This window comes from Chrysemys picta, chromosome 2 (genome assembly GCF_011386835.1).
Source record: "Chrysemys picta bellii isolate R12L10 chromosome 2, ASM1138683v2, whole genome shotgun sequence".
Taxonomy (NCBI): Eukaryota; Metazoa; Chordata; order Testudines; family Emydidae; genus Chrysemys; species Chrysemys picta.
In genome coordinates this window covers 189,017,760-189,043,141 of record NC_088792.1, presented here as the reverse complement: position 1 = coordinate 189,043,141, position 25,382 = coordinate 189,017,760, and the positions used below count along the sequence as shown (strand labels likewise).

Genomic DNA, 25,382 nt, shown 5'->3' with positions numbered 1-25,382 from the left:
ATCTGTAACTTTTTTCCAAACAAAAGTTAATCCAGATTTTAAAGCCAGCAGGAGCTAAAGTGAATGTGAACTCTCTCAGCATCACTAGGGCAGAGCTCCCACTAAGCATTCCTCAACTCTGCAGGCCGAGGGCTCATGCATTTTGGATGGAATGCAGTCACTAGAGGGGCAAGGAATCAAGGCATGCACGCACTGTGTTACCACGGGTGCCTGTCAGAGGCCCGTCACCTCCTGCGGGTACGGCTCCAGTTCCCCGTCTATACTGGCACAACAAGGGCAATAAGTACTTTTAAAATGAAGACACAAAAAGATCGAAATTAGCAAAGTCGAATAAGCTCAGGAGTGCGATTCTAGCCCCTACACCCCTCAGCCACCGCCTTATGCACAGTCCCCACCAACCTCCACCCCTTGTCCCCCACGCACCACAGCAACCAGCCTCTATCCACCCCTCTACCTTTCCTCCCTCCCATGCGTACCGCCACAAATCCCTTTCCGCCCTGCCTAGCTGCACCCCCATCCACTCCGCACGCGCTAAGAACTGGAGAACAAGCGCGGTCAAGTAGGTGGTGCGGCCGCGCAAGCCCCGCCCACTTGTTTATATCGCAGCCGCGCCTAGCACCGCCCTCTCCATCAGCTGTTGGTGACGTCAGGTGTCTCCGGCAGTTCCTCGCGCGTGGTGTTTGCGCGCGGCAGGGTGACGTCGGGTGACGGTTCACGGACGGGAGCCGGTTCCGGGCAGGTGGGCGGGGAAGATGGCGGACCACATCCCGCTGCACCCGGTGCCGCGCAGCACCCAGCGACGAACGGCCTATTACACCAGCGTCCCCGCCGCGCAGAGGCACAACAGGTACTGGCTGGGGCGGGGCGTGGAAGGGAACCCCTGAGCTCCGTGGCGATGGGGGTGGGAGGGGCCCCGGCCCGGCGAGACCTGCCCTACCTCGCAGGCTCCTCCACGGGGCCAGGGTCCCCTCTCTTAGCGTCCTATGGGGTAAGGAGGGGGAGGAGGAGTGCGATTCTCCCACTTCTCCCCCGCAGGGAGCTGGTTGCGGTGGGTGGCAGCCCCGGGCACTGCCAGGCCTCCCCTCTGCTGTGCGGGGGAGTCTCCCCGCTGGCCTGGGCGTGGGGAGCGAGGGTTTCAGAGGAACTGTGTGTGAGGTCACTGCTCCAGTTCTCAGCGCTGCTGGGGGGTCGGGTCACAGGGTTCCGGGGGGAGGAAGGGGTGAGGGACGCTGCAGGTGTCCTGTAAGGGGCTGTGGAGATGAGTCCCAGCCCTAACACTCCTGTGTTTGGCAAAGGAGGCTCTGTCTGCCCCATTCACCCGTAGGCAGTGTCGTTATTCCCACAGTAAGTTGGTCCATTTCTCCTGTTTTTTGTTGGTCTGCCCAGGGGTCAGCGGAGATTGTGAATCCATGGAAATGGGCATGAGGGCTTAGGAAGCCATTGTGGTATCTGAAGTGTGATCTAACTTTCATTTTAAAAAAGTTGATAACTATGTGTTTGGATTTAAACGTGACCACTGGTTACTTTCATCATCAGCAATGGCACAGAGAGCCTATTTCATTGTCTGAGCTGAAAAATTCAAAAAATGAACAAGTAGCATAAATAGTGCAAAGTAAATAAGATTTTTAAAAAGTGTGCATGGTAGATTAGCAAAACAATGTATACATAAAGCTTTTTTTGTCTTAACCATGTACCTTTACTATTTTTTACATAGCAATTCAAAGAGCCTTACATTATAGTGTGAGCTGCAGAGAAAGTGGCTCTAATCTTGCAATCCCTGGTGCACGTGCTCAGTTTTATATGACATTAATGAAATTGCTCATTTGCACAAAAGTTAGCACATGCTTAAGTGTTTGCAGGATCAGGGCATACTTGTGTTATTTTTACTTAAAATAAAGACAGAAATATTTATTAAAATATGATGGAGCCCTGTCTCGTGGCTGGTTCAGGAATGTGGCTTCTCTTCCTTGCTGTGCCCCTGACTTGCATTGTGACCTTCAGCAAGTTACCAAGGGCTTGTCTTTGTGGCATAATTAACTTGAGTTAGAACTTGATTGTTCCAAATTTGAGTCCTGTAGTCCTGTCCATACATGACACCTCTTAATTTGAATGTGGTAGTGCTTTTTAACTTGATGTGGCTGACCTATAGAGGTGTATCTACACAGTGTCTGGAGTCAGATCACCTAGCCAGGCTCATGCTAATTGGGCCTGAGCAAGCATGATAAAAATAACAGTGTGGATGCTATGGTTTGAGCTGGAGCGTAGGCTCTCAAGCCCACCTGACCCCTTGGATTTGAGAGCCTGATTTCCATCCTGAGCTGCGATGTCCACACTCCTATTTTTAGCATGCTAGCTCAAGCCCTGCTAATGTGAGTCTGTCTGCCTGGACTGGAGGCTTGCTCCTAGCTGCAGTGTAGATATACTTTTGGTGTATAGCGTATATCTTGAGTTAACACAACTTGGTAGTTACTAACACAATCACTCTGTACATTTTGAATGTTATTTTGCAGTGTGGCTGCTCTAATTCGAGCTTGGTTCATTTGAGAGGAATGTAGATAACTCAAGTTAATGCTGCAGTGAAGATACAGTGTTGCTGTTAGGGCTTGATGAAAAAAAGTTTTATTTAACCTATTAGGACCTGAATTCAGTCACTTATGATTTTGTATATATTCTGGAGCAGTTGGTGACACAGTACCTAAACATAGCAGGGAGCTGCTGCTTTTACCTTGCTTTGTATGTTGCAGTCATCATCTCTTGTACGGTGGGAGGAAAAACATTGGTCTTAGCAATGTTTGAAGCCCCTAACGAATTGGCATACATTAAATTGATATAAGGTACTTTTCAGACTAAAATAGCTTATATACAAGAGGGTTACACAAACTTAACTAGTTTCTAGATAATACAATTTCCTTGTGTAAACAAGGCATTAGTCCTTCACTTTAAAACAGATACTAAAGAGTTTTAGTTTTCCCCAAAACTGAATACAGTATCAGAGCTTTTCTGCTATTGGAAGGAAGTGGTTTGGCAGGGGAATTTGAGAATATCAGTTAATGACCTTAAAGAAACTATCTTAAAGGAGTTGTGAAGAAGTTTAAATTTTCAGTTTGCCGTACAGGACTGGGCATATCTGTACCACAACTTTGGAGGGCAGACTTACGGATATGCAAAATGAGGTGGAATTGGACAGTGCCAGGAAGGTGAGTTTTCTCAGACTCCCGTATTTCCTGGCATGAGGGTAATCATTTCAGCTATTAATTTTAATATCCTTCCTCTTTTTATGGGAGGCCGGGGAAGGGGACGGTGACTGCTCAGGAGTAGAAGTAATTGAACCTCAGAATTTCAATTTGACAGGAAATTTGGACATTTTGAAATTTCTCACAAAACGTGAATTACCACATTGTGTTTCTGAAAGGAAGTATGCTCCTTGAGCTGCTGACTGAAATTGACTAATTCTGTTAAGTTTCACTGTGATTCATCACTGAATACCAAGTGAAACTGCCCAGTTGGGTCAATTTCATTGCTGCCCTTCCCTCATGGAAACCGATAAAGAATCACCTCAAGTTCAATAGCAGCTGCTCAGGCTTCCAGGGTTTGTGGCTCTGGGGCAGTCCACCGTGCAGAATGCTCTGGCGTTGGGGACCCCCAGGCTTCCTGAGTCCCTAGGCTGTGGGAATCAGGCAGCTTGGGTGTCTGGAAGTCCTAGGTATCCCTGGCCCTAGTCTGCATGGTGAGGCTGCCCCACAGCTATGGACTGTGGAAGCCCTGGGATCCCTGGCACCAGGACAGGTGTAGCTGCCCTGTAGTTGTGGACTCTGGATGCCCAACTGATGCCATGGAATTCCCCGCCCTGGGGCACTTCTCATGGAGTAGCTGTCCTGGGATTGCCAGCTCCAGGGTTGTTTGTTTGGTAGAAGCCCTGGGAAGCTCCCACAAAAACCCTGTTTCTCCGAATATTCCTGACCAGATTTGTTCAGGAGCAGGCTCCAGGTGATTAGGGAAGAGACTACCAGAAAGTATTTCCTCTTGGGCTCCAAAACCAATCCATATCTCTCCCTCTACATGTGACCATTGAAGACGTGGTCAAATTGAAATGGAAATGCCTTGAAAATCCAAAGGCTCGGGTAGAACGCTTGTACTTGACATAATGCCTACAAATGTCAAGCAGATTCACCTAAAATGAATATGACCTTAATTCATGTTAGGCCTGGTCTACACTACACATTCAACTGTCATTCTGGAACTGTTGAACCTGTAGTGGAAGCTCTCCTTGGTGCCGTTGTGGTTGCTGGTGTACAGCTTCATGAGCCATGGGAGAAAGTGGTAGGCTGGGTTTTTTCAAGATCACTTTTGGCATGTCAACATTCCCAGTGGTAATCCACTGATTGGGAAAGAAAGTCCCTGCTTGCAACTTTCTGAACAGTCCTGTATTCTTAAAGATGCGTGTGTCATGCACCTTCCCTCACCAGCCCACATTGATGTCGGTAAAGCATCCCTAGTGATCCACCAGCACTTGCATTACCATGGAAAAGTAGCCCTTTCTGTTGACATACTCTGTGACAAGGTGGTCTGGTGATAGAATAGGGATATGTGTGCCATATATTGTAGTTCAGACACTCCAGTGCTGCAAAACCATCCACAAAGTCCTGCATATTTTTTCTTTGAATCTTTAAAACCTGAAGTATTTAAAAAAAGTCTGATTTACTTTTTATTGGAACTAAAGATAAATTATATGATTGAATTGGCAGAATCCATTTCTTGTTCCCTGTTTGTAGGGGTAGTTTAGCTATACAGTTCTGTAGTATTGTCAGCTGACTCACATATCCTTATTTTGGTTGGAAATCCACATGACTGAGTGAAAAATAAGCAAAGGCCAACACGTTCATTGTTTTGAAGGGATGGGAGAAACTATAATAGATACTGTTTGTTCTCTCTCTCTCACTCTCTCTCTCTGAACTACAGCTATTCTTAGAAAGCCAAGACTGCTGGGAAATGCTGCATTCCTTAGGCCAGGCCTACGCAATAAACTTGCATCTGCATAATTGTCGCTCAGGATGTGAAAAATGTACACTTGAGCAATGTAGTTATACTGACCTAATCGCTGGTGTAGATAGCGTTATATCGATGGGAGGGCTTCTGTTGACATAACTACCCCGTTTCAATGAGAGAAGCTCTGCTGTCAGTGTAGTAGCATCTTCACTGAAGCGCTATAGCAGTGCAGGTGCACCAGTGCAGCTGCAGTGCTGCAGTATTTTAAGTATAGATCTGCCATTAGGTTGCTTATCCATGTCTGTTTGGTTTAACAAGTGGTGACAAAACTGTTCAGAATAGAAAGATGATAAAACCATAAATGTTTAACATTTGTTCATATAAATTGAATTGTTAATCTACTACTCAGTCAACAATAAGAGTTTTTGGGGAGAGAGAGACAATAATTACACCTAGCTTTTATTTAAGTGTTTTAAAGCAGATCTTAGCGTTAAGCGAAGAAATATTTAAAATCCCAACCCTCCCTGGAAATTACATTATGAAAGCTGAAGTTTTATTACAAGACAGTTTTCTTCAAAAATATTTAGTGATCTTCAGTTTGTGGAAATAAAGGTAAATAGGCACCTAACATTCTGCAGGAAAACATACTGATTGCAATCTGAACCAAAAATGAGGAGTTTGGATACCTCATTCATGATTACCTTGATTTCACATGAACAATTTTGTTCAGATTCTGTGAACATCAGAAAATAAGAATGGCCATGCTGGGTCAGACCAATCATCCATCTAGCCTAGTATCCTATCCAGTCTTCTGGCAGTGGCCAGTGCCAGATGCTTCAAAGGAAATGAACAGTACAGGGCAGTTCTCAAATGATTCATCCTGTCATCCAGTTCCAGCTTCTGGCAGTCAGAAGTTTAGGGACGCCAAGAGCATGAGGTGTCAATAGCCAATGATGGACCTGTTCTTCATGAATTTATCTAATTCTTTTTTGAACCGAGTTATAGTTTTGGCCTTCACAACATCCCCTGGCAATGAGTTTCACAGGTTGACTGTGCATTGTATGAAGAAGTACTCCCTTGCGTTTGTTTTAAACCTTATTAATTTAATTGGGTGACCTCTGCTTTGTGTGTTATGTGAAGGGGTAAATAACAATGCCCTTTTCACTTTCTAGACACCATTCATGATTTTATACACCTGTATCATATCTCCCCTTAGTCATCTCTCTTCTAAACTGAGCAGTCTATCTTTTTACTCTCTCCTCATGTGGAAGCAGTTACATCCCCCTAATAATTTTTGGTGCCCATTTCTGTACCTTTTCCAATTCTAATACACAGTATCTATATTTTGAGATGGGGTGACCAGAACTGCAAGCAGTATTCAAGATGTCTGCATACCATTGATTTATGTAGTGGCATTATGATATTTTCTGACTTATTGTCTATCCCTTTCCTAATGGTTTCTAACATTCGATTAGCTTTTTGACTGCTGCTGCACATTGAGCAGATGTTTTTCAGAGAACTATCCACGGTGATTTCAAGATCCTTTTCTTGAGTGGTAACAGCTAATTTAGAATTCATCATTTTGTATTGGGATTATGTTTTTCAACTTGCACAATTTTGCATGCATCAGCATTGAATTTCAGTTACAAATTTGTTGCTCACCTAGTTTTGTAAGATGTCTTTGTAACTCTTCACACTCAGCTTTAGTCTTAACTAACTTGAGTAGTGTAGTATCATCTGCAAACTTTACCACCTCACCGTTTCACACCTTTTCCAGATTATTTATGAATATGTTGAACTGTATAGGTCTCTGTGCAGATCCGTGGGAGACCCTGCTATTTATCACTTTCCATTGTGAAAACTGACCATTTATGCTTATCCTTTGTTTCCTGTTTTTTAACCAGTTACTGATCCACGAGAGGGCCTTCCCTCTTGTCACAAGGCTGCTACTTTGCTTAAGAGCCTTTGGTGTAGAATCTTGTCAGTCTTTCTGAAAGTCCAATTACACTGTATCCACTGGATACCCTTGTTCACAGGCTTGTTGACCCCCTCGAAGAATTCTTATGGAGTGGTGAGGCATGAGTTCCCTTTACAAGAGCTTTGTTGACTTTTCCCCCAATATATCCTATTCATATATGTGTCTGATAATTCTGTTCTTCCCTATATTTTCAACCAAGTTACTTGGCACTGGCCTGTAATTGCCAAGATCGCCCCTGCAGCCTTTTATAAAAACTGGCATTACATTAGTGATCCTCCAGTCATCTGGTACAGAGGCTCATTTAAGCAATAGGTTACATAGCACGGTTTGTAGTTTGACAGTTTCATATTTGAGTTCCTTCAGAACTCTTGGGTGAATACCATCTGGTCCTGGTGACTTATTACTGTTTAATTTATCAGTTTGTTCCAAAACTACTTCTATGTGATACTATGTAAACCAATTAAGAAAATAGCCATTGTTAATATAGTTCCATGGTAGTTGTATTTGAGGTGGCAAAGCACTTCAGCCAGAAAATCTGCATGTCATTCTATGACTGTTGCATATTGTACTGATTTGGGGTTTAGATGATGTGTTGCCTGGGGCATAGATTCTGTTAGTTGTTTTATTTCACACATGTGAACAGTAAGACAAAGTCCTGCCCAAGTCTTTTCTCAAGGTTGGCTGCTACTCAGGTTCCTAGTTCAGTGGTGCTGAACCACCCCCGCTTCAGCAGGTCCTCTCTAAAACCTGATCCCTCTGTCAGGGCAGCTGAGTCTTGGAGCCTGATGTTTTAAATTGAAAGTCTTGGGGTTAAAAATAAAATAAGTAAAAAGGGCCTCATTCCTTTTTATTCTCTTCAGTTGGAGGAGGGTCTTCCCTCCTGATTTGATAGTCATAGGTTTTTAAGGTTCGATGGGACCATTGGAACAGCTAATCTGACCTTTTGTATAATACAGGTCATAGAATTTCACCCATTTATCCTCTATTGAGCCCAATAACTTGTGTTTGGCTGAATCATATATTCTAGAAAGGAATCAGTCTTGATGTGAAGGTGTCAAGAGATGGGGAGTCCACCACTTTACTTGGTAGATTGTTTGTTTTATTGGTTAATTACCCTCACCATTAAGAATGTGTACCTAATTTGAATTTGTCTGGCTTCAGCTTCTGGTTATTGGTTCTTGCTATGCCTTTCTCCACTAGATTAAAGAGGCCTTTGGTACCTGGTATATTTTCCCTGTGATTGCACTTACACATTATGATCAAGTCACCTCTTAATCTTTTTTTTTTTTTTAACCAGCTAAACAGATAGCGCTTTTAACTTCTCTCACTCTGACATTTTTTCCAGTCCTTGAATAATTTTTATGGCTCTTCTCTGGACCCCCTCAAATTTTTCAATATTCTTTTTAAGAAGTGGGCACAAGAACTGGATGCAGTAGTCCAGTATTAGTCTCACCGACACATTATACAGAAGTAGAACATAAGAACAGCCATACTGGGTCAGACCAAAGGTCCATCTAGCCTAGTATCCTGTTTTCTGACAGTGGCCAATGCCAGGTGCACCAGAGGGACTGAACAGAATCCATCCCCTGTTGCCCATTCCCAGCTTCTACCAAACCATCCCTGCCTATCCTGTCTAATAGCCATTGATGGGCCTATCCTTCCTGAATTTATCTAGTTCTTTTTTTAACCCTGTTATAGTCTTAGCCTTCACAACATCCTCTGACAAAGAATTCTACTGACTGACAGTGCATTGTGTGAAAAAATACTTCCTTTTGTTTGTTTTAAACCTGCTGCCTATTAATTTCATTTGGTGACCCCTAGTTCTTGTGTTAGGAGGAGTAAATAACACTTCCTTATTTACTTTCTCCACATCAGTCATGATTTTATAGACCTCAATCATATCCCTCCTTAGTTAACTCTTTTCAAAGCTGAAAAGTCCCAGTCTTATTAATCTCTATTCATACGGAAGTCGTTCCATATCCCTAATAATTTTTGTTGCCCTTTTGTGAACCTTTTCCAATTCCAATATATCTTTTTTGAGATGGGATGACCATATCTTGCACGCAGTATTCAAGATGTGGGCATACCATGGATTTATATAGAGGCAATATGATATTTTCTGTCATCTTATCTATCCTTTTCTTAGTGATGCCCAACATTCTGTTCACTTTTTTGACTGTCGCTACACATGAATGTTTTCAGAGAACTATCCACAATGACTCCAAGATCTTTCTTGAGTGGTAACAGCTAATTTAGACCCCATCATTTTATATATATAGTTGGGATTATGTTTTCCAGTGTGCATTACTCTGCATTCACCTTGCTACTCCTCCCTTTATATAGCCAATGATTGCGTTAGTCCTTTTTGGTACAACGTTGTATTAGGAGCTCCTGTTTAGTTATTTGTATGCTATGACTCCTAAATCCTTTTCAGAATAATTGCTTTCCAGGATACAATCCCCATTCTGCAGAGATGACCTGTATTCTTCGCTCCTAAATATGACCTTGCGTTTGTCTGTATTACAAAGCATTTTATTTGAATGGGTTCTACTTACCAAACTATCCAGATAGCTCTTTGTCGTTGTCATTATCTACAACTGTAGCAATCTTTGTGTCATCTGTATGTTTTATCAGTAGTGGTTTTATATTTACTTTGCAATCATTGATAAAAATATTGAGTAGTGTTGGGCCTAGAACTCATCCCTGTGGAACCCCGTTAGAAACACCTGCATTCAATGATAATTCCCTATTGACAACTACTGTTTGAGTTATGCCAGTTCTTAATCAATTCAATGTGTGTTTTATTTGTTATATAGTGCTGGTTTTATAATTGGAATGTTGTGCAGTACTAAGTCAAATGCCTTAAAAAAAAAAAAAAAAAAAAAGTCCAAATATGTTATATGTACACAACTGCTTTTATCAGGCAAGTTTGAAATCCCATCAGGTTTGTTTGGTGACCTATTTTCCATAAAATCATTTTGACTGGCGTTAATTATATTCTTTCCTTTTAATTCTTTAATTGAATAATGTATCAAGTTTTCCATTATTTTGCAAGAGATTGATGTCACTAACCACCCTATAATTACCCAGATCATCTCCCTTGCCCTTTTAAAATATTAGGAAAACATTAGCACTCTTCTAGTCTTTTGGAGTTTCCTAAGTATTCCAAGATTTTTTAAAAGATTTTCAGCTGGCCAGAGATCTCCTCAGCCAACTCTTGTAGGACTCTTGAGTGCAAGTTATCAGGACCTGCTGATTTAAAAATGTTTATCCCTAGGTATTGCTTAACATCCTCCTTAGTTACTAATGGGCTGGAAAGTAGTTCATCATTATGCAATATTAACACATCATCCTGCCTCTTTCCAAGTACAGAATAGTATTATGCATTGAAAACTCTGCTTTTTCTGCATTATTAATAATGTAACCATCTCTGTCTAGTACATACCAAAAATGTCCATACCATTTTTAGGATTTCTTTCATTCCTGATTATACTTAAACCACACTCACTCTCTCTCTCTCCTGCTCCCTCCTTTAGGTTCTGCCAGCCATAGATTTCCCCCCCTGATGTTTTCAGCTCCTCCTATAAATTTTCTATGCTTTATAGCTTCTAATTTCTGTTGTGTGCCATCTCCATCTGCTTCATCTTTTCCCATTCATTATATAATGCTTTCTTTATTTCTAATTTCTCTCTGCACTTCCATCTCTAAACCAGGATGGCTTTTAAACAAAGTTGCTGATTGGTATTGTGGGGTGGGTCTGACTTTCACTCCTATCTCCAGAACAGACAGAGCAAATATGATAGTCTCTTGGCTAATGGTATGTTATTCTCAAGGACAGCTTGTGTCTGCTCTTCTTAAATGGAGTCTCTCTAAGGACTTGTTTTAACTGTACTTTCCTTTTGAAAGTCCCTGTCTAGAATAGCTTATTTTAATCTCTTTGATTAAAAAGGTGTTTTTTTTAAGTTTCTGGAAATAAATGTGGATGATTCATGCTAATCTTTCCTAGCTACTTGTTGTCTCTCTCTTCCAGGTAACAGTAGCAGTGAAGAAAGTATAGTGTGGATAGTAAAAGCCCAGGATGGACTCTGGCTACTCTTCTCATTAGCCTGCTCTGAAGGTCGCACTGCTGTTTTTACTGCTATTGTTATCTGTGCTATCTGGTTTAAAGATAGCTTGGGTAGGCTACCCTGTGCACTGCTTTTGCTGTACCCATAGTGTATACTCCTGGTTAGCAAAAAGTACCAAATTATACCAATGTTTGAGAATTAACCTCTATTTAGGAAAATAACTAAAAAGTGCAAATGCAAAATAAAATTAAAATTAATTTTGAGGTTGTGACGTTGTACAGTCTATATGGTTTTATAAAAACATAAGTGAATAATGTAACTGGGATAGTTTTAGAAAAAATGTGGTAATAAGTGAATATAACGTAACTGGGATATGCTTCATGCAAAAGGTCTCTTGTAAGGTATCATTACAAAGCTCATAATCTACTGAGTGTGATCATCCTATTTGTAGAAATGTACCACTCTTGTATCTAAAACTAGAAATATAAAACATAACTCTGAGGGCCTATTGTAATTATGTAAAGTGTGGGCCATTAAGGATGGTTTGGAATCTTGATGACTCCCATTGTCTGCAGATGGCTGTATTTATGTGTGAGTCTTCCTGTATATGTGTGTGCTGGCAAGTGAGTAATGAAGTCTTGCAGTGACATGTGATCATGTCACCTGAACTGGAATCCATCTTTAACCTGGTGCTTTTCTAGTGAGGGGGGGTGGAAACCCAGAGGGACAAAGGGTTCCCACCTTATGCAAAAGATATATAAAGGGGAGGGAGGAGCCATCATGAAGAATCCCCTAGCTATCACCTGAGCTGCAACAAGAGCTGTACCAGGGGAAAGAATTGTGCCCAGGCTTGGAAGGTGTCCAGTCTGAGAAAAAACTTACCGAAGCATCTCTGAGGGTGAGATCTGTATTCAGTTTGATTAGGCATAGATTTGTGCATTTTATTTTATTTTGCTTGGTGACTTACTTTGTTCTGTCTGTTACTACTTGGCACAACTTAAATCCCACTGTCTGTATTTAATAAAATCACTTTTTATTTAGTAATTTACTCAGAGTATGTATTAATACTTGGGGGAGCAAACAACTGTGCATATCTCTCTATCAGTGTTATAGAGGGCGAACGATTTATGAGTTTACTCTGCATAAGCTTTATGCAGGGTAAAACGGATTTATTTGGGTTTAGACCCCATTGGGAGTTGGGCATCTGAGTGCTAAAGACAAGCACACTTCTGTGAGCTGTTTTCAGGTAAACTTGCAGCTTTGGGGCAAGTGATTCAGACCTTGAGTGTGTGTTGGAGCAGACGGGAGTGTCTAATTTAGCAAGACAGGGTGCTGGAGTCCTGAGCTGGCAGGGAAAACAGGAGCAGAGGTAGTCTTTGCACATCGGGTGGCAGCTCCCAAGGGGGTTTCTGTGATGCAACCCATCACAGAGGTTTCCTGTTTGGTTGTTTAAATCATGATTAAAATCAGTTAGTTAAATCACTTCTATTTAAATCAGTCCACCCTGCTCTACGTACTCACATGGGCCTCATCTTAAAATATCCAAACACAATGATTTCCCGCCTTAAGAGCGGGGAGTTGGTTTGCTGGGGAAGGAGCAGGAAGGACAAAAAATTCCTTGGAACCATCACTAACGTTTCCCCTTAAAACACCAGTGGAACAGAAGGCTCACCAGGGAAGTTTTTTCCCATTTTCAGTTTTATGATTCCCTAGATCTTTAATTTTATCACTACCTACTGCCTTGGATCAGAGATCTGTGAGCAATCTGATGCTGAATCAGATTTTATTACTACCTTGGTTCAATTCACCTGACAAAAGACCATATTGGAGTATGCACCATACCAATACCCCCCATAGCACACATACATTTAGACCAGGCCTGCACAACTCGTAAAGCGGCGAGGGCCATATTACTCCAAAGAAAATAGCTGAGGGCCGAAACCCCCCGGCCGTGCTGAAACAGGCCCCCCTTCCCCCCCCAGCGCCACTCAGCCCCGCCGAACCCCGTCCCCCCCAGCCCCGACCCCTAGCTCCGAGCCCAGCCCCTCTGAGCTAAGCACCCCTCGACCCCATCCTCCAGCAGCCCTGACCCACAGCTCCGAGCACAGCCCCTCTGAGCCGGACACCCCCCTGACCGCCAGCCCCTCTGAGCCGGACACCCCCGACCCCAGCCCTGACCCCTAGCTCCGAGCCCAGCCCCTCTGAGCTAAGCACCCCCCGACCCCATCCCCCAGCAGCCCTGACCCCCAGCTCTGAGCCCAGCCCCTCTGAGCCAGACACCCCCCTGACCCCATCCCCCCCGCAGCCCTGACCTCAGCTCCGAGCCCAGCCCCTCTGAGCTGGACATCCCCCTGACCCCAGCCCCCGTGAGCTGCGGCTCGAGCCCAGGCCGGGTGCCTCTCCCCTCGCTCGGACTTACCGGCTCTGCCTCGTGCCCAGCGCTTCCCGCCTCAGCAGCCCCGGAAGTGACGCTGGACGCCAGGCAGGAGGAGCGGGAGACGGAGATGCGCGTGTGTGTGTGTGTTGGGGGGGGGGGCAGGGGGGCAACCTCATAGCCCTGCGCGCCGCGCTCTGACCGCCCTGACAGTCAGAAGCGCGGCTGCCGGGTTCGACCCCTGCCGGAGGGCGGGGGGAAGGTGACCTCAGCCCCGCGCGCCACGCTCTGACCGCCCTGACAGTCAGAAGCGCGGCTGCCGGGTTCGACCCGTGCCGGAGGGTGGGGGGAAGGTGACCTCAGCCCCGCATGCCGTGCTCTGACCACCCTGACAGTCCGAAGCGCGGCTGCCGGGTTCGCCCCCTGCCGGGAGGGGTGAGGGGAGGCGACCTCAGCCCCGCGCGCCGACCTCTGACCGCCCTGACAGTCAGAAGCGCGGCTGCCGGGTTCGCCCCCTGCCCAGGGGTGGGGGAGGTCGGGCCCCCCTGCCCTGGCAGGGGGCGAACCCGGCAGCCGCGCTTCTGACTGTCAGGGCGGTCAGAGCTCCTGACTGGTCTGCTCTGCCTACTTAAACCTGAAGGAGGAACAGGTAGTTGGGTGTACAAATGGGCTCCACCCCGCTTTGGACTGCTCACTCTTTCCTGCTCTTGTTTCCTGATCCTGACCTCTTGGTTGTCTGACCCAGCCTCATTCCTGGTGTCTAATTTGTGATTCTTGATCTCTGGCTCGTCTCCTGACCCTGATCTCCTGGTTTCCTGGATCGTCCTGATTGCTGGTATCTGACTTGTGGTTTCTGACCACCTGGTTCTGAATCTTGGCTGGTGTGGGGGCCTGCCCCTCCCCACCCTATGCTAACGATTAAGCATGGTTGCCTATGTCCCAGCCCTGACACTATGGCAATGTGGAGATTATTCGTCTTTGCAGAGAACCATGGCATCTTAGAGCTCAGTAGAAAACCCATTAATTGGATCTGGTGTTCCCAGATCTGTTTGCCTCAGTGCGACATAGAAAGAGTACCTGGATGATTGTCCCAAATAAATTGTCAGAAGAAGGGCCTGTGGAATAGGTAGAATTCCAGGAGACTATAGAACTGTCCTTTCATCTAGTTTTTGATATTCTGGGATCCTCTTCTAATTCTAAGAGCAAACTGTCAGTGTTGGAAGGGCTCGTAAAACTGACCAAAACAACCTGGTTGAAATCAGCATCTGATCAAGCCTTGTCTAAAAAGGCAGACGAGCTTTACGAGTTGTCCTACAAGGGCTTCTCTCTTTTTCATACACATCCTGCTCCCAAGGCTCTGGTGGTGGTAGCAGCTGTCCAGTGGACAAAGGAAGTCAGGTACAGTCTTCTCCATTTGACAAGGAGGACAAGGATATCCTGGGCAGGAAATTCTTCACCTTAGCCAATCTGGGCATCATGGTCTCAGCCTACCAAACCATGGAAGAAGGTGGCTATCTTGGCTAAAGATTTGCTTGAAGATCAAAGGAAACTGGCAAAAGCTTTAACTGCAGAGGGACAGTTTGTTGCCAAGCAAGCTGTATGTTGAAGAGCTGCATTTGATGTGTCTGACTCTGCAAGCAAGGGCAGTTATATCAGCAATAACTAAGACACACTTGGCTCATGTGTTCTGGCCTACCACCCAAAACCAAGGCTCACATAGAGGATCTCCCTTTTGAGGGAGATGACTTATTCATTACTAAAACTGACCGTGTCCTTTAAGAAGATGGGTTATACTCAATTAGCAGCCAGAGCACTAGCTGTCTCAACCTTCATGGAGAAGGTTTGTAGCACTGGTCTTCAGATACAACAGGCAGCAGTATCCTTCCTCATCTTCATCTGTGTATTTCAGCCAGAGGTGTCCTTACCAAAAGCAACAATCTCCTTCCCAACAACAGAGGAGAAAGAGGTTTTAGCTTCATCCTGAAAATAGACACTATTTTGTCTTTTGCTCCAGGTTTTAGACCACAGATGTGGCATGAGGCACGAGAGCTACAAACCAATCTTAGGTCAATCTACTTCCTCCCCCACCTTTGGAGATCAATTCTCCTATTATTTCAACAATTGTAATACCATCATCACAGACAAGTGGATCCTAGAAATGATGCGGGAGGGTTATTCTATACAGTTCAATTTCATTCCTCCTCCAACCCTTGTCCCTTCTCTGCCCTCTCATGAAAACCTACTAAGAATAGAAGTTTTGCTTTTTATTGGAAGCAGAGGCCATAAAAAAGGCACCAGAGATACTCAGAGGAAAGGGATTTTACTCTAGATACTTTCTGATCCCAAAAGAAGAGGAAAGTCTGCCAACTATCTGGGACTTGTAAAAGCTCAACTCTTTCATCAGAGAGGTCCGTTTCCTGAATTTCTCTTGCCTCTGTAATTCCCTCCCTGTCTACTCAAGATTGGTTTGGACCTCTTGATGTGAAAAATGCATATTTCCACATATCTATCATAGCTTCTCATACTGGCCAGGGAAGATCACTATGGGTCCTCCCCTTTGGCCTTTCTACCACCTCTCATGTTTTTACAAACTGCCTCTTGGACATGGCAGAACATCTGAAGAGACAGGATATTTACATTTATTTCTATGTGGATGACTTTATCACTGGAGTCTCTGACCATCAGCCTGGACTGCACATGTTCACTTTTGAGAAATTGGGACTCAGAATAAATTGGAAGAAATCACACTTTCTTCTTACACCGAGAGTCCCTTTTGTTGGTATGATTCTGTATTCCCAAGCAGTAAAAGCCTTCCAGAGGAAAGATTCTTCAAGATTCAGTCTGCCATTCTCAAATTTCAAGAGAATCCCTGCCACTTCTGTTCTTCCTCAGGCTGATGGGTCTCATGGCCTTGGCATCATATGTAATCTTATACTCATTTCAGAATGAGAGCTCTACAGTGGTTGGCTGCCAGAACATTGTTTGCCAAATTTAGACATAGTTGAAGCTAACTCTCCCGAAAGTGCTCCTATCCCTGTGGTGGACACAAAGCTACAACATCCTGAAGGGAGTGGCATTCAATTCTCCACAAATATCACTTCGTATGTGCCCAGCCTGGGGTGGAAAACTCACTTCAACAATCTAACAGCTCATGGTCATTGGAAACACTTAGGCTGTGTCTACACTGCCACTTTCAGTGCTAAAACTTTAGTCATTCAGGATGTGAAAAAACACACCCCTGAGCGACAAAAGATTTAGTGCTGAAAAATGCCAGTATAGACAGCGCTTTGTTGCTGGGAGCCGCGCTCCTGGCGATAAAGCTACCACCGCTCGTTCAGGGTGGTTTTTTTAATCACTGGGAGAGCTCTTCCCCTGGCGATAAAGCGTGTCTACACTGCCCAGGGAGCACTGCCGCGGCCACGCTGTAACATGGGCAATGTACACATACCCTTAGAAAAACTACATATGAATTTATTCAAATTGAGAATAATCCATCTGGCTCTCAAATACAGTGGAACCCCGCTATAACGCGATCATTGGGGTCCAAAAAATTCAATCCAAGTAAATGCAGGGTCGCATTATAGCGGGGTTCCACTGTAGTTGTGTTCAGTTTGCAGCAGAGTGTGCGCCCTGGCTAGGGGGAGGGAGGGAGCTGGGGGAGAGAGAGAAGGGGGACGGCCAGCAGGGCCGACTTTAGGCCGATTCGCCCCGGTGCCGGTCGTCTTTGGGGGCCCCGCTCCCCTGGCCAGAGCACCGGCCGGACCGCGGCAGCTCCGCAGCCCCGCTCTCTCGGCCGGGGCGGGCTGGAGCCGGCCCTGCTGGGGACAGAGGTGAGAACCTCAGGGGCCCGCCGGGGCTGCAGGGAGAGTTGCTCCTGCTGCAGCCGCTGAGGCATGGATCCCAAACACCCCGCGCCCGCCGCAGCCACCGGGGCCAGACTCTCCCCGCGTTATAACCGAATTCGCGGTATCGCGGGGCGCGTTATAGCGGGGTTCCCCCGTAGTTTTTCTCATTTACGTGACAAGATAGTCCAAGTGGTTACTGACAATGCAAGAGTTATGTTTGATGTGAACAAATAGGAAGGGCACAAGGAAGCTGAGGAAATATGGGACTGGTGCACCTATGGCAATATTTTTCCCTGTAGCCAAACATCTGGCAGACAAAACAACTACCTAACAGATCAACTCAGCAGGGACCCTCCTCTTACCTCCCCTCCAAAAGCAGAGGATATTAGGAACCAGGAATATTGGTTTCTCTTCCTGATGTGGTGTCTAGTGGTTGGACAGCATAGGTGAATGCATAGATTTGGCATGTTTATTCTGAAAGGCAGTGTGGCTAAATGGATGAAACTTGGGTCTGTCATATTAGAAACCTGTGGCTGCTTTCTAATCCCCACTAAAACCTCTTCATGCAACTTCTGTGGCATACAGGAACTGTAAAATGGACAGAACTGCCCCCGGGAAAATTCCCAAAGTTCAATGGCATTATAGGACTGGTGTACATAACCCTTCTCTGCTACCCCTTGCAGTTCCTGATGTTGGGGTGTGTCAGTGGTAGAAGAGACTTGTGAGGGACAGGAGGAGGACTGGCCATAACACACAGTGCTCTGGAAATTCTGGGCTGAGAAGAAGCCTGTTAGCAGTCATAAAAGATTCCCTAAATTAGAGCAGATGATGGGTTTGGGATGTTTTTCTAAAAGATATGCTCTAGGAATTATTTTGGAACAATTCTATGGCCTGTATTATACAGGAGATTAGACTAGATAATTACTATGATCCCTTTTGGCCTTGGAATCTATGAATCTGATTTAGACTGGGAGCCATGCCAGTCTCTGGAGTAGCCCAGATTCTAGGACAAACATGGCTTAAAGCTGCCTTTTCTTCTCCCCTACTACACCAGTCTTCTGAGAGGCACTGCATAGACTCTGATTCCTGGGTTCTGTTCTCAGCATTTCATAAGTGACTTTGTGCAAACTCTTAGGTATCACATCTATAAAATGGGGGGAATTATATTTGCCATCCTTCAAAGATAGAGGGTGTGGTACCTTGCTCAGTAACGAGAGCTATGAAGTGCACAGAAATATTACCAGTCAGTAGAAGAGAGAAGAGTGGAACTATTGGTCTTTCCTGGTGCCCTGATGTTGTGTTCTTATTTTACTGACTGTCACAGTTCATGGAAACTGCACCTATATTTCCCCCCTATCATTCAACAAGGGCACCCACTTTCAGACTTCTGACTCCCCAGCCATCACCTCTCATGGGTGGAGACATGTTCCTTCCTGACCAGGGTATTCCCAGGCTGCGCAGTTCCTGGTCTATGCTGTTATCCCTGGCAAAGTCAAATTGCCTAAACAGGCCTGCTCTGCTTTTCTCCTAAGCTATAAACAGTGTAACTGCCACAGCTATTAAGTTATCACAGAGCTCTTTCTAAGCAAGCACATTTATTCTTAAAGTAAAGACATTACAGAGAAAACATTAAAAACAATAAAAGAACCTACCTACATTCTAATATTACTAGAGGTCACCCCCCAACTCCAGAAAGAGTTCTGGCTAGTTAAGCAATCTTCATACTCCACCAAGGGGTTTTTTAGCGGTTACAAGTTGTAACTGCTTTGGCTCGGAACAAGCATACCCATGAAGCCACGAGTCACTTTCATCTAGTTTGGGTGTTTTTGATCTGTCTTCATGTAATCAGCAAACAAAATGTCCCCTCCTCCTTGTCAAGTTTCAAAGACTGACTTCTTGCATACCTGGAGGAGCTGATATTTACATTAATGTTTCCCTAGAGACTTCCTGGAAAACCCACTTAACTTTAAAAAGCTTACATTGTTTAAAAAAATCCTTTGAAGCTCCTGACATTTCCCAGGGTTTTACATTAGTCAGGTCTCTTCCCAGATGTTACCATTCCACAATAGTACACATCATTGGCATTTTTTAATACAATGAACTCCTAAAATACATAAAATTCAGTAAGGGTTAACTTAATTCAGTAGGGTTTGTCCAGAATATTGCAGGAAATTACCATATCTGTCACACTGGCAATGTTCACCTGACCAGCTAAATTCTTCACTCTTTAGTTGCTAAAAAGCTTGTCAGTTTTTTGGTTTGTAGTTGAAAACAGACGTTTCCTGTGGAAATTCCTATTTTGACTGGCTCTAATAAAAACCTGTAAAAAATGATACAATCACTTTTTCTGTACATAATGTCATACCAGCTTTTATGGTGTATTATTTCAGGCCCTGTAGTGGGAGGAAGAGATAAAAAAGCATGTATCTTGTTCTTTGAGCCTGTAGGGAACAAGAGATTTTAGTGGCAGTGTTTGCATCTATGGGAGGGATTGATGCATGATCTGCATCCATTTCCCCTATCCTTGCCCATTTCCCCCCATAAATACAGTATTAATGTGTTGCAAAGGAATCCTGTCCATTTCACTTCAGCCAACATGTTAGTGCAATGTAAGGATGGGGATGTAAAAAAATAAGGCATGAGGGGAACATCTCAGGCCTCTTAGAGATTCAGCAGATGCTCTGAAATAGGTTCTAAGTATCTTCTCTATTTTCTCAGGTTGTTTCTTTTAAAGAAAAATCTGTATCATGGTACCACTCGATATGTCAATAAATATCTTCAGAGATGGGAAAATGAGTTGTACATGTGTAGGCGTGGTAGTAGATGAACAGCAGTTTCTGTTTTTAACACACTTTTGACATGGTAATGCAAACTGATTACTCATGACATAAAACAAAACCAAAGCCCCTAACGATATATGGTTTGCTAAGCACACAGTTGATTCTTTGACTGCATATCCTCAGAGAAGTGCTTCTCACCTCTTCCTCCCCATGAAATATGGCTAAATAAAGTGGATTTTGGCCTGTGTGCAGTATGGTCATTGGATTTTAGATGTAAGGGAATTTACTCTGTAAACTTATCAGGGGAGCAGGACTGTCTTTTACTGTACATTTGTAAAGTGCCCAATATAATGCTCCTGTACTACTTGTGGCTTCTAGGCGCTTCCATAATACAAATGATAAGGGAGTGATGTTGAGGGATGTGCTAAACCACTCCTCCTCTGTGTTTTTTTTGTTTGTTTTTTGGCCTTTTTCTTGCAAGTTGAGTTGATGCTGTCCATGAATGAACTTTGCAGCTGTGACTGTCCCCAGAAAGCTCTGACTCTCTTCCTTGGGTTAGGACCCATAGCAGTATTGGGGAAGGGATGGAATTTACCAAAGGGATATATGGCCTATTTCCTCCCTGTTTATATTGAACTACATTTTGCTTCATATACTCTTTTATTTCACATTATTGATTCAAAGAAAGGACTGTGGATTTTTGTTATGTAGATATGATTTCAATAGTAGATGGTAATATGCAATTGAAACTTAATGTGCTCACTAAAAGCAATAATTTGCTTAAAAAATAGTATGAGCCATCAAAGTTGGAAGGATATATAGATATAGGCAATGCAGAGAAACAGGTGTAATTTTCATACTAGATGTTTATATTAAAAGTTAATTTAAAAGTATTTATTGTACTGTTTCCTTTCACTTAAACCTATTTCAATGATACTCCTTACAGTAATAAGGTTTTGTTGAAAGTTGTTTAATATTAATGTTATTTTTTCCTTAGGAAGCCATATTTTTGTCAAGATACTTTTCTATATCTGGTTTAGTAGCATCTGTACTGTGAGTTTTGATGTCTTACATTCTGGCTTCTTTGTTCATGATGCTTTCAGTTCTTCCCTATTTTAATAAAAGTTTCTAGGATTATACTTAATTGGTTTGTCACTCAAGGAGAATCAGAGCTTCAGGCAATTAAGTGTGCAAGAAACTAGGTAACAAAGAAATAGAGATTTTTGTCCTTATGTTGGCTATGGAAAATCCATTATTCATCATCTTATTGTTTTTAAATGCTGAAGTAAAATTTTCTAACACAATAAGAAAATTGCTTTTGAAATGGAATAAATTGCTTGCCAGTTCAAAGGCTGCATTTTGAAATCAGGGTTACTAAACATGATGCTTATACTCATTATCTTCACTATGCAATGAAGCTGAATATTTAAAAGTGCAAAGCTAGATGGAAACTGATTTTTAAAGAAAATATTTACTTGCAATATGATGGTATAATACTTCTTAATAAAAAAGTAAGTATGATTAAGCCATCAGTTTTTTTCTGTAAATATTACCACATTCACAAGAGCAGCTTTGATTTCTAGCTGTGCATATACATGTATTTCTTACTCTGCCAAGATTGGGCTCTCACCCATAATTCTCTTTGGTTAATTCTTTCCTGTGAGATTTTCTCACTGAAGGAAAAATAAAAATAAAATATACAACACAGTGTGGTCAGATAAACATTTAGAGGTTGGAAAAATAATAAAGAAATCCTTTAAAATTATCATACGCAGAGTATTTTAGGATGTATCCTGACTAAGATTAACCTTTATACTTCATTTCGTATATGAGCTGATCCTATTTGAAAATGGCTGCCTGCCTGACAGGTTATTTATAATGTTGTATGTAATGTTGTTGTAGCCTTTCCAGTCCCAGGACATTAGAGAGACAAGGTGGGTGAGGAAATATTTTTTTTTATTGGACCAACTTCTGTTGGTGAGAGAGAGACGCTTTTGAGCTTAGGCTGTGTCTACACTATGCACCTTTTAGTGACACAGCTGTACCGCTAAAAGGCGCACAGTGTAGCCACTGTTTGTTGGCAGGAGAGAGCTCTCCTAACAACAAAAAACTTCCTCCCTCAATGAGCGGCGGTAGCTTTGTCGGCAGGAGAGCTCTCCTGACGACAAAGCCCTGTTCACACTGGTGCTTTTCGTCTGCAAAACTTTTGTCGTTCGGGATGTGTGTTTTTTTTTTTCACATCTCTCTGAACGACATAAGATTTGTCATTCACGTTCCAGTGTAGACAAAGCATAGCTCAGAGTTCTTCAGGTGTGGGAAAGGTACTCCAAGGGTCACAGTTAAATACATGGTGATACAGATTCTTTAGCAAAAGCAGTTAGAACATATTTCAAGGGACCATTCAAGGTGAAGTGGCCTGTTAAGACCCCTCCAGGAAAAGGCAGCTGGAGGGGTTGCTGGTGGGTTATAAATTGTTGTATAAGTCTTAAATTCGGTGTCTGTTCATTTCATGATTTTTTTTGGTGTCTAGCAAAGTTATAAATTTAAGCTCCCAGGCTTGTCTTTTGAAAGCTGTGGAGGTTTCCTTTTTACTACTTTTCTCACATAAATGCTTTTATTAATTCCTGCCATGCTCTTCCTCTCAACATCTTAACATATTATCTTGTGAACAACTTCCCTACAGTTTTTAATTGTGTAGACCACTTCATTTCCCATTGATGATCAAAAATTTTTTTGTCCTCTATAGCAATTGCTTACATGGTAAACTATTACATTTTTAGCTGATTGCAAATTAAAATTTTCAGCTGGAAACCGAAGATAATAGTACTGTGTGCCCAGTTAGTTTTTCATGGAATGCCTACCATCAAATATTTCATTCACCACTATTGATTCCCAGACCATAGTTTCTCACCTTTCTTTCTTCCTTATTCTCCTTTTAAAGTATACTCAAAGCTTACTGTTCTGTTTTAGTTGTTTTCACCCCCATATTAACCCCAATAATTACCCAGAAAACTGTGAGGTTATATTTAGCCACTGATTTTTCACCCAGTTTTTAATTTTCAAAATAATAACTAATAAATTCCTGGGAAATTTCAAACAAAATAAAAACCTAAAGCAAAAGGCACTATATATCCATTGTAGTAAGATTCTTTAGTAGCTTATCTTTACTGTAGGTTGAGTAAGGCTTGTATTGTGGTTTAGAAGACTTGGTTTGTATATTGCTTAGTATCTGAGTATTAAGAAATCATAATCTAAGTCTTAAAAGTGGGCTAGTGCTAACAAAGGGTTTAAGTTTGTGTGTTGTGTTGCTTGCTTTCTTCTCCATTAGAATTTCAGGTCCTCTCTGAGCTGACTGAAAAACTAGTGAAATGGGAACATAAAAACAACAAAGGAGGTTGAGCAAACTAGTGGAAGGGACTCTGAGTCAGACAGAGGCTTTGTCTACACTGCCAATTGAATGACAAAACTTTTGTCGTTCACAGGTGCTTAAAAAAGCTCCCCCCCCCCCCAAAGATAAAAGTTGTTCGTTGTCGGCAGGAGCGCACTCCTGTTGACCACGCAAACCCCGCTCGTAGGGGGTGCATGTATTTTGTCGGCAAAGGGGCCGACAAACTGCGTTTACACTGCCTGACTTTGTATCGACACAGCTATGTCGCTAAAAGCTGTGTAGTGTAGACAAAGCCTCAGTGTTGACATTTTTAAGCCGGAATCTGTTGTGTTATAGCCTCTTTCCAAAGCTTTGACAGCACAAAAGGATTGAAAAGCAGCTGGGTTTGGGCTGAGAGTTCCCCCTTTGTGGGTTAGCTCTCAGCTTGTTACTCCACTTGGTCCTAATGGTAAAGAGCAGGGAGGTGCTCAAGCGCATCAGGGCATGGCTGTAGCGCTGTGCTTGGCTATTCTCAGCTGGTGTATGGTCCCTTGGGACTCATTGCAAGCTAATGAGTGCTAGAGCAAGTCCTTAGAGCAAGATCCACCTTAAAAATGCCAGCTGTAATAGGCTTCCCCATATCTTTTCTGAGCACAGTGGATACTCAGCACTCCAGAGAATCTGGATGTTGTTATTTAACACCTTTTATATTCAGTGACCTGACATTTTTGGATAAAGAAAACTTTTGTTAAAGATTTAATATATGGGTTGAATTTAGGTGTTAAAACTTAAAGAAAATCCTGAGACAGCAGTGTGTGTGTGTGTGTGTGTATGTGTGTGTAAAGAAGCAAAAAGGCCCAAGTTAATTGAAAATAACGTAAAAAAAGTCTTTTAAAAACATGACCGAATGAATTGAACTACTGTATATAATGGCTATATACTCTACTATGTGCTATATAAGAAAAAGGGAATGAGAGGGGAAAGTAGTATGTCTGCATATTCCAATTAGAATGTTGTTGAAGCATATTTTAGGCATTCTCCTTTCTACCATACCTTAAATGAATGTGAAATGCTGTGATTCTGTGTGCTTGATTGCTTCTTTTTATTGCATATTGGGCTTAAATTTTCTGTGCTCTCTCTCTCTCAAGTTCATTTATTTGGAGGGGGGGAAAACAACAACCCAAAGACAAAAAAGTACCATGCTAAGAGTATGGAGATACTGTTTTGTTTCCCTGTCTCCATTTTAATCTCAGTTCTCTATCCCACTCACACTAGAAATATTCATTGATGGGAATAGGATGAAGGTAGATGACAATAAACTGGTTTAAAGTTCTTGTAGAAATCATGTTGGAGTGCATATTTGTGTCTGCTTAATCTTAATTTTATTGGAAGAACATGCAGATATTTGAACACTAAGTAAATCAGTTAAGCGGAAACTATTAGGTAGTTTTGACCCTCCAGACTCAGTACTTAATTACAATGATGAATAGTTATTCATGCTTACTGTATGATTAGAATTATTTTTAACTCCCAAGTGCAGTAGCTCAGGGCTACTCAATACTACAAGTTAACTTTTGTCATTGAAATCAGCGTACAATGCCAAGCAGTATCGTTTACAAACGTAGTTGTGTTTGGCTTCTACTTAAGATGCTAAAGCAGTTGACAGTAATTTGCCTTATAGTTTGTAAGCATTCCTTCATCCAATCTCTGTTGGTCATTACATCCATGGAACCTGTTAGTTTGAAATTACAGTATCTTTTGATTATATACTGTGTGTACTCCTACCATACATGTTGAAGGCTGACATTAATGTTGGTTAGAATTACTAGTGTCTGTGTATTTAAGAAGATTATCTAGTTATTTGAATACTATAATTTATAAAGGCAATTTTGTAAAACGAGGGATTAGATTAATCAAAAAAAGATTGAGTTATAATTTGGGATTTGTCACACTATTTTTCTTCATATTTTCACACCAATGAAAAG

At 42.7% G+C, this 25,382-nt stretch overlaps 1 protein-coding gene across 8 annotated transcripts in view; it reads left to right on the top strand.

Moving 5' to 3' along the window:
- The first annotated feature begins 620 nt into the window (after positions 1-620).
- ATP9B (ATPase phospholipid transporting 9B (putative)) overlaps positions 621-25,382 on the top strand; it is a 286,760-nt gene continuing 261,998 nt past the window's right edge. For 5 of the 8 annotated variants that reach the window (XM_042860452.2, XM_008164437.4, XM_008164435.4 and 2 more), the window contains exon 1: positions 621-847. In XM_042860452.2, coding sequence (XP_042716386.1) covers positions 753-847 — 95 coding nt within the window. In that variant the 5' untranslated portion in view covers positions 621-752. The remainder of the gene's footprint in view (positions 848-25,382) is intronic. The other 3 variants (XM_042860450.2, XM_065585119.1, XM_065585121.1) reach the window with 2 other exon arrangements.